This window comes from Aplidium turbinatum, chromosome 4, assembly GCF_918807975.1.
Source record: "Aplidium turbinatum chromosome 4, kaAplTurb1.1, whole genome shotgun sequence".
NCBI classification, from domain to species: Eukaryota; Metazoa; Chordata; class Ascidiacea; order Aplousobranchia; family Polyclinidae; genus Aplidium; species Aplidium turbinatum.
The window spans coordinates 29,199,654-29,209,804 of NC_137475.1; the positions used below are offsets into that span (position 1 = coordinate 29,199,654).

Genomic DNA, 10,151 nt, shown 5'->3' on the forward strand with positions numbered 1-10,151 from the left:
AGTTGAAAAAATGTTTTTAATGGGCAAAGACACATTAAAACCAAAACGCAGCAAAATGTCAAATGAACACTTTGAGATGCTTGTGTTTCTTCGTGAAAATTCAAAGTAAAACTTGTTTGTTTCGATTGGTTTATACCGTGTGAATGTTTGGCACCTAGCAAACAAAATGAGTTTACGCTAGTGTATGCGCTGACGCTGACGCCGCCAACTTTTTTTTACAAGTTATGTTGACGCATACGGCGTATGGTTTTTCGAACGTTTGCGTTTACGCTGACGGCGTCAATATTTTTTGTATACGCGTAGGCTACATCACTGGGCCTACGTACAATCGTAATAGCCTATGACATTAAAATGTATCGCAAAAAGTGCCTGAGAACAAAATGTTAGCTGCTCTGGGTTTAATACGTAAAAGCTCGTACCTCAAAAACTGGTTAATATGCAAGTGCAACCACAACCTGTTTGCTATAATTTACACCAAACAAAATTTATGTCGTGCAAGTGTCAATCAATATATGACAACCATCAAAAAAGCGGATATAAAAACCTATTGCTACTGCAATATACTGTAGTGTAGAATAACGACGATAAAATTTGTTTTAATTTTACAAGTTAAATCATTTAATTTATTGTTACTTTTCTTATCATTTCATAAAAATATCAACAGTGGTACATTATTTGAATGCAATATTTATTCTAAATGATTAAGATTCTTTCAAAACAGCCATGTTTGATGCTAATTAAAGGTTACATATTAATTGAAAACGTTTAAAATTAGATCGTACTGACAACAATAATAATTTATTGAAAGAGTAATATGTGACCAAAAGTAAAACGAAGCTATGTATCCCTTTGCGAATATATTGTTGCTTTCAGGTTTTTAAGCGAGTTTATTGAAATTTATTTTATGAATGTACATAACTTGCTGGGGTAGTCTACTATAATGTATTACCAGGTAAAGTAAACTTTAATCTGTGACAAAAGGAAATCTTTTCAGAGTGTCTTGTGGACATTGGGAAAAAATTCTTGTAGCCTGTGCTTTTCTGGAGTGGGCCGTAGAAGCCGTTAATTGGCGTGGTTAGACTGCGCTGCTTCAAAATGTATAGGTTGCATAACCCACATGCAAACAGTAAATACGTTCAGGTTAATTCAAAGTGTGTAGCGAAAAGCAGAATGTTAATGTGATTGGCAAAAAAGCAAGGACCAGTTTTAATAGTTGTATCTGCCAAAAACAATTTTATATAACTAATAGATGCCATTTGCCTACTCGTCTTCTTGCGTTGAAATGTGTTAATTCATTAGTAGACAATGCCTCAGTGTTTCTCATATCTTATCGATATTAGCCTTCAACTCTACAGGAGATACAAAATTATTTACAGCAAAGGGAGATTCGTTCCAAGCCAAACGTGCACACGGGACAGTAGAAGAAATATAGCATGGTCAATTTACCAAAAGCAATGATAGCTTTCAAATAATACCTGAAGGCTCAATGATACATAGAAATAATGACAGACGTTGTTGGCTACATTGCACTCTGCACTGCTGCCTTTATTGGGAATAAGTCAGCAAAAGAAAAATAGGCCTACGTATGTAGATTTCTGATAAAAATCCACTTACAGCAGATAAAGTTAAATACAAAGCAGACCTATAAAATTTCATATAATGTATATTGTGCAGTGCAACTTTATACTAATCTTCTTCTCTCCTGTTGTCGCTATAGCCTATGTCAGGGCATCCGTTGGTTAGCCACTGCCTGGTGTCGTCATCGATGGAAACTAGGCCTTCCATACCATGAGGTGGTTTGTATAGCCGGCAATTCTTGATAATGTGGGCTGCCGTCTGCATTGTCGCTATAAAGTTATCATACTAATCTAATACACAAAAACTTTTCTCTTGAAAAGTTGTTTTGCTCAACAATATTAATCACAGTCAGCTACATTTTGGACTCGTTTCCATTTAATGTTATGGTATGTTTTTTGCCAAGCGTCGTAGCCTACAATTTATGATGCTATAAATCAGCAAGAAATGTCAATTGCATGATTTTGTTAAACTAAACGGTAAAGTAATGTACTTAAAACTTAAAGACTCGGTTGGATTCTGTTGAAGCAATATTTGTTTTTGTTGGCTGAGCTACAGCAAGCAGCAAGTAACATGATAAGTTGCCACGCAGCTACAATGATTTCAGCATACAAGAAAAAACTCATATGGCGACCTCCGTTGACAAGTGTACAGTACCTAGTGGTTGAACTTTGAATAGAAATTACAGAACAAAATCAAAGATGCACACAAAGAAATAAAACTAAAGTACAGGAGAAACATTGATACTTGATATCACGTCATATATTTCTTCTATTTGTGTGACGTCACTTGCATCATTGCAAAAGTCTCCCACACAACATAGGGTACAAGTGGAAACCTGCAACATGAAAAAAAATCAATTAACGAAGAGCTGATTCCCTAACTTAATAATTGCAAATAATAATTAATTGCTTATTTATGGCGCTGCAGACCACATCTTTGTTTTAGAAAGGCAGTTTGTAATTTGATGTCTTTTAAAACTTTAATACGGTAAGGTACCTACAACAAAGTAATGACTAGGCTACGTTTCCCATACTTCAGTGGTAAGGGGGTCAAATCCACTGCATTGTATGTAGTTGTTTTCTTCTTGAGTGGTGCACACTTCGGGTTTTTGGCAAGATTTCACCACACTTGTTGTTCCTTCGCTCAATATTATTTGAGTCATACACATGTTCTAAGAAAATAACCGCAAGAGATAACATTTAACTTTATAAAGTGTTTATTGTATACCACAGGACGATTTCGTTATCTTTTTTGCTATGAATCAAGTATCTATCCCATACAAAGTGCAATACCTCTTTAAACTTTTGCTTACGTACCATTCACTGTTGAAGACATTTTCAAAGGTTAAACAAAGCTTACTCAAATAACTGCTCAAGTGCTCAGACATGGGGAATATAGCTTAGCCTCCTGTTGGTACCAAACAAATTGTTGGGTTTTCTTCAGCCAACAAAGTTTGATTGGTATCAAATTTCAACAACACACTAAACAAAGTAATTGCCTTTTGCTGGTAATTTCTTTATTTAGCTGGTTGATTTTTAATCTTGATCCTCGGACTGACAAAGCCTTTTATAGGTTATTTCTGGCAGTTTCCCATTCTTGTAGAGGCTTAGAACCACTGACGCAAGGCCGGTTACCGAGATTGACAGAGTGAAGTCTCCGATTGTTGTTGAAGTGCTGTTGCCGGAGAAGTATTCTTACCACTAGGTGCCGCTGAATAGAGAGCAGTCCTGACTTACGCTGCTCAAGCGCACACGCCGAAAACCGAACCAGCACCGCTTGCAGCCCAAGCCCTTTTTGCAGCCTAAGAGCACTGTAAGTTACATTTCAAATTTTTGGTATTGAAAAGTGTATTCAATCATCGTATGTGACCTTTTCAAGAAATTAAGTGAAGCAAGAGTTTTTTGATCGAGCATGCTATAATATCGATTTTTAAAATAAATATTACCATTTGACTGCAAACAGCGATAACTTACTTGTTCAGCGTAGCATGTTTGCTCGGAATATTTTTCGTTCACTCCTGTCATGCAGGCGCTTGTTTCCGGAATAAGTCCAATCATTTTGAAATCTGTAACACCGCGTGAGGTATTAGCAAAGTTAAATAAACTTAAAAACTAATCAATCAAAAAAAATTGTAAGTAAAAAGGGGTTGTTCAAATAAACATCTATCGCTTTTGCAGGGATTTTCTAATTAAAAAAAAAAAACGCAATAAAGCGTATTGATGTAAATTTTGTAAAAAAGGCTGATATAGAACCTTCTTTAAAAATAGCATTTCATAATGAAGCTTGGCAAGTCATTGGAAACTAATGCAAAGGTGTGGAAAATGGGCCACACTCAAATTTAATTAATTACTCTCACAACACAAGAGTTAGCTAAGAGTATTTTCTCACACATAATGTACCACTCATAATCATGCTTTTATTTATTTGCGCCGATTGCGATAACATACAGTACACTGCGATGGGGTGACATATAGTCTTCGAGTCAGCTGCTCCCCTTAGTTTGGCTTGCCATTAAGTGTTTTTGCCGAAACACAGCCGAGTGCTCTGGAGCAGTGTCGAGCCCACGTTCTTTCGAACGTCGCGCAGACGTTTTCACCACTCGGCTACGCAGCCGAGTTGTCTACTTATGGGTAGCCTACATGCACCCCAATTGTGAAGCTTCTGATCTGTCTGATTGGCCCATGATGCAAGAAAGGGATTTGTAGAAGATGTAAGCTGACTTATATCAATAAAACAAAAAAAAATCAGAAACTTCTCAAGATGTGTACCGTACAGTAACTCCATGAAATTACATTGTTGAGCTGTTGTGTTTTTCATTTTTATTCGCTCATCTATTTGAATGGCTTTGGGCGAGAAGTCATTTCAAAATACCACAAACAGATGATAGACCTAAATTAATTGAATTGAATGCCATTAGGGTATTTTAAAAACAATACCTGTACTATACCTTTACAATATATCGTAGGCCACATATTAAACTCAAACGTTTTCAGCAAAATTCTATGCCATCGTGAGGAAAGAACTTAATACATTTAAACAAAGAACAAATAACTGTACATAATATTGAACATAGCCGTAAAAGGCGGGGTGAAGGGGGGTCGCTTCTCCGCTGCAAAAAAGCTTCGCTTTTAGGCAAAAAATGTCCAGTTATTTGGACAAAATATAAAAAATGGTAGATTGTTGAGTTTTTAAAATATATTTGCAAAGACAATATTTGGGTAAATTTTGTTTGCACCCCCAAAATGTTTTGTTCTTCTACAATATCGGCTGTAATATTGAATGACTGAAAAAATAATCATAACTTAGAGCTGAGGACAAATAAACTAAAGAAACAGATGCCAAAGCTGCTAAGATAATTTTGTTATAATCTGGGCTATTTTCCACTAGTCTTCAACAGTCTGGTGTAGTCACAAGGCAAGTATAACATTGCGAGACCGCTCGTGGGAATTATTAAAAAATCCAAAAAACGACCACGAAAGGGAGAACAAACGTATTTTCTGGCAACTATTGTTTGTTGAGCTTGAGATTGCCTTCTTTATTTGGAGGGCCTTGTAAATTTTAGTTTCAAACTTTGATAGACAATTTCAAACAAAACCAATGTAAAATTAACGTTACAACAAATACTGTAGTCGTAACTATTATCTATTATTTTCAATTGAACTATATGTTGGTATCTGCTAAGTTAAGACACCTCTTGTTTTTGTAACCAAGTGTCATGTAGACATGCAAGACCTTTAAAGGGACATGTTGGGCCCGAAATCAAGTTATTTACAGCATAAGAAAAACGCACTGTATGCGCTGTGGTTTCTTTATGTTTCTTAACTCTGAAAATATGTCAGGCCCCTAAAATTATCCCGGACATGTGTTCAAAATTATCTCCTAGTCCAAAATTACCCCCTTGTCAACGCTGGTTGTAAGGCCTTTTTTACAGTCTATAAAGTATGTATAAAAATCTTTATTTAGTTGGTTGTAACGTTCACATTATATACTTCTCATAAGTTATTGAAAAATTTTTTCTTGTTGCCTTTCCAGGCATAAAACCATTTTGAGTTTCGTTAATTTCACTTTGGATAGCTTTTTTTTCTTTTTTTTCTGAGAACATTTCTCAGCAAAATTTTTAGCACATGACTCATCAGAGGAAAGGTTTTAAATTCTGTACTTTGTGTGGCTTTTGGGTTCTTCGGCAGTTTGACAATAATGGATTTATTCATTTCTAGTGGTATGTGACCAGTCATATAGATGTTATTACATAAGGTATAAATATGTTTCAGTCCTTTACAGTCCAGAGCTCTTATCATTAGCCTATGCTTCATTGAAAAAAGCAAAACTGTTGAAATATTGTTGTTCTAAATCTAAACATTTAACACAGGGGCGTGCAACTGTTTATCTCAATGGGCCACAACGTACAATTATAATGAAGCTGAGGGCCAGTCTATCGAATAACACATGAATTTATATGAAAAATTTATTTAATGGAAACGTACACACAATCGTTACACATTGAGTGAGTGATTAATGAGATGTCTGATATCTTCTCTGTCCAGAGATCTTGCCAATGTCAGCTTTGACGGAGGAAGTGGCAACTCGAAGTTGACTTGACAAGTGCTCATCTGTAAGCTGATTCCTGCATTTTGTCTTGAACAGCTTCATTTTTGAAAAGAACTGCTCTCATAATGCAATGCTATCATGCTATAAAAATTAGCAGAGTGTTTTGCACAGTAGTGTCGCTTGATATTGTACTCTTTCATTAGGCTACTGCTATAGTGTTTTGACAAATCAGGCAAACAACATCTTGATTGTGTTGAACAACGAAGTAATTTATACACCACTCATTGTTGAACTTCCGGCTTTCATAATCAACCTTCCTTTTCTTACTTGTAGACATTTTTACTATGCTAAGCTTTTTGTAAAATAAATATTAATATATTCACCACACTGCACCCATAAAGTAAGATTTATGTTAGGGAACGTTCAAATATTACGTAACGCTTTTTTTTCCGAATTTTTGACCCCCCCTCCCCCATGTAACGCCAACGTAACGCTTTTTTCAATCCCCCCTCCCCCATGTAACGCTTTTTCACTACGAATTCAGCACAAAAAACTACCATTCCGTACTCGAAAGCGTTACGTAACGTTTTGCTTGAACCCCCTCCCCCCCGATGTGACGCTAACGTAACGCTTTGCATAAACCCCCCCTCCCCCTCGAAGGCGTTACGTAATATTTGAACGTTCCCTTGCTGAATCATTGCCAGAAGAACAAGGCGGTTTTCTACAACGCTTACTAATGACGCAACAATAATGCTAATGATGTAATAATGCTAAAAGTCAATAACGCTAATGATGATGTTACAAATAACAACATCTTCCGATCTAACAGTGAAAAGCATTTAAAAATAATGGGCTACTTGATGAAGAATGTGCGGGCCACGTAAATGGGTACCGCTGGCCGTTCTCTGGCCCGCGGGCCGTATGTTGCACACCTCTGATTTAACATAAAGGACAATTAGTAAATAACTTCGCTTCATTTAGAATTTACAACAACAATAAAAAAACGAAACCCAAAAAGAAATTTTAAGGCAATGGCGTGTTTGGACGTTTGTACAATGGTTGTTAGGACTGAATTGTATTCTGGCTTCACTTTAGAATGTTTCAACTGGAACAAAATATGGCCGACCTGCTTGTTAGAAGAAACAAAATCCTTGAAAGAATGTGAATGCGGCTTATCCTAATGAAAGGTTTTTCCGTGTTTGGTGTGCTTGTTATCAGTTTAAATATGCCACAGGCAATAAATTGTCTTAAGTGTAAACAATTTTTTTCAACGATAAACAGCCACAGGTCAGCAACAATAGGATATTTACCATTATAACACAAAAATAACATAAACCGAACGTTTTCGACTATACATATAGCCCTTTTCAAGCCCATGAAACAAAAAAGTAATTCTACACTGCATAAGAAAATACTAGAAAAACACATTATAACCTCAAAAGTATTGTTTAATCTACACATTGAAAGACTGCCTATTTTGCTCACATACAAAATGACAACACAATGCAACGGATCAAGTAGAGAATTATGTTCAGAGTAGAAGTATTCAGGCAGATTGCGCAAGATGGATTAAAGCATAAAACAAAATATTCTACAAAACAAAAGCAATGATGAATGAAACACACACGTAACAATTTAATCAAAGACGGTTAAGAGATAGGGGGAGGCTCCGCCGGCAAACAATTGCTTGTTAAGGCCTGGATTGGAAGATTTAATAATTAGTGCCTCGTGAATCTTTGTGTCGAACTCGGAGTCGGACAAACAATTACGAACAATCTTGAAAGACTGCAATGAGACTTCACCACTAGAATACGATTGGCAGTTTTGAATATGACCTTTGATTGCACTGTTTTTACTAAGATTAGCCAAATTCAAATGCTTCCCTACCCTCTTGGCCAAATATCGTGTGGTCATACCAATGTATGTGGAACTCGCATTATGCGAGCAGGTGAACTTATACCCCACGTTCAAACATAGGCGGAAAGGAGATTTAGACTTCAATTGAAAGTAGTGACCAGTTTTAGATGTTTTATAGACGGGAAAAATTCAACCAGAGACGTAGTGGAACCCGAATTCGGAAACCCTCTAAAAACTTTATTGAAAAATCACGTGGGGTAATGATTGGCATCAAAGTATCAACGTAATTTATTGATTTCAATATTAAAACAGTCATTTTTCGAGCAAATGTCCCAAGCTCGCAAAAATTAGCCTGATGCATTTGATTAAGGCAGATTTTTTATTGGAATTTTTCTTATGCAATGTATGATTAATTTTTGTTTTATAGGCTTGAAAAGGGTTATATTCACAATCCAAAAAACGATAAATATGTGATGATCAAAAAAAAAGAAAGATATGTCTTTTTTACAGGCGTCAAACTCACAAGGCTACAGCAATGCTTGATATGAATGATTTAGTTACATGTTGAGAAAAATAAAGAAATTTATTTTCAGGCGAGTCAATTCAATCTTTAATAGTGAACTATACCGCAAACCAAAACATCCTGAGTATGACGAAAAACATTCTGTTCTGTACAAAACAATACCCAACAAATTATTTTCAAAAGTAATCGCGTACCACCAGTCAAGTGCTTGCGTACTGGCACCGGTACGCGTACCCCAATTTGAATAGCACTGGACCGGGCTACTTGGTTTGGACATGAACCAAAGACAAATAAAAGTTTGACTTTTTAGTTTATTATTATTTATTTATATCGGATATGAATACATTATTACCTAAGTGCGGTATAGCCTATTACAACTAGATATTGTGTAAAAAGAAAAATCAAAATAACTTGACAATGACTTTGACATCGTCGAAAGCAATTTTCATCAAAACTATACTGTAAATCTAAGCAAATAACAAGTCAAGAAGAAAACGAAGAAAAGTTGCATGTCAGTGCCAACTGCATTAACGTCGATACCCAGCCAGCAAAATCCGTTGTTTTAACCTTGATTTAACGTCTTCATATGTTGAATCAATGTAAAAACGAGTGGTTTGCTTGCTGGGTAATGTCTTCCATTGTCGTGCTTGAGCGGAGAGAAGAGATAAGAATTTATCAAAGATTTTTTAAACTTTATAATGTCAGAAAACAACCTAAAACAAAAATGTAACAGTTCGAATTTGATTTAGCACTTCGACTGCTTTATGGATGGGCTAGCCCAGTGGTTCTCAACCGGGGTGCCGCGGCACCCAAGGGTACCATTTACGCTTCGCAAGGGTGCCGCAAGTTATTAGAGTTGCGTTATCAAATATGCGCCCAGACATTAAAAGGATTTGCGCTAAAACTCAAAGCAAATTTTGCAATGACTTTGCTTGAAACGACCTTCATTAAATTGTAGCCTACATGATATGATACGGAGCTGTAGTTAGTTTTGTTTTTGCGAAAACTCTTTTCAAATTTTTATTTAATGTTTTTATTTAATGCAGAAACTTTGTGGTTTGACTGTGGATGCCGCCAAATTATTTGGTTGTTTGCAGTGTGCCGTAAGCCGAAAAAGGTTGAGAGCCACTGGGCTAGCCTATAACAAATTGTACGAAAAACGTGAAATACGTAAAATCATAAGGTATAATGTAAAGTTAAGCATGTTATTTAATCTAACAAAATCAAAAATCTTGAAATATCAAGAAGTGATTTTAAAAGGAAAATTTTTTTGCTCACCTGCTTGTCTTTTTATAATCCCTGCATTAACTCCAATCACAAGGCAGAAGATATGAACGACAAGTGACTTCATTTTCAAGCCCAGCTATTGTGTGTCCCTTGTCGATTACGAAAAATAACTAAAGTTACAAAAGCGATTGTTTCTAATCAAAAAATAAAGAGCCCAAAATAGAGATACTGAACTCATGTTCAGCAAACAAACGTTTCGAAAACTATATATTAGTATAGTTTTGGAAACGTTTGTTTGCTGAACATGAGTTTAGTATCTACATTTTGGGCTCTTTATTTTTTGATTAGATTAACCAGGCGTTCCAACCATTTTGCTCCTGAGATTGTTTCTTATCTAAACACTAAATAGAAAATCGCA

At 35.8% G+C, this 10,151-nt stretch overlaps 1 protein-coding gene across 1 annotated transcript; it reads right to left on the bottom strand.

The window, feature by feature from the left end:
- Positions 1 to 394: 394 nt before the first annotated feature.
- Positions 395 to 9,923, bottom strand: LOC145769309 (uncharacterized). The gene is made up of 4 exons (XM_082580904.1): positions 9,785 to 9,923; positions 3,552 to 3,643; positions 2,612 to 2,749; positions 395 to 2,413 (listed from the first exon to the last, which is right to left on the bottom strand). Exons 1-4 carry the CDS (start codon positions 9,855 to 9,857, stop codon positions 2,297 to 2,299), a joined length of 420 nt encoding a protein of 139 aa, XP_082437030.1. The 5' UTR covers positions 9,858 to 9,923; the 3' UTR covers positions 395 to 2,296.
- Positions 9,924 to 10,151: the final 228 nt, after the last annotated feature.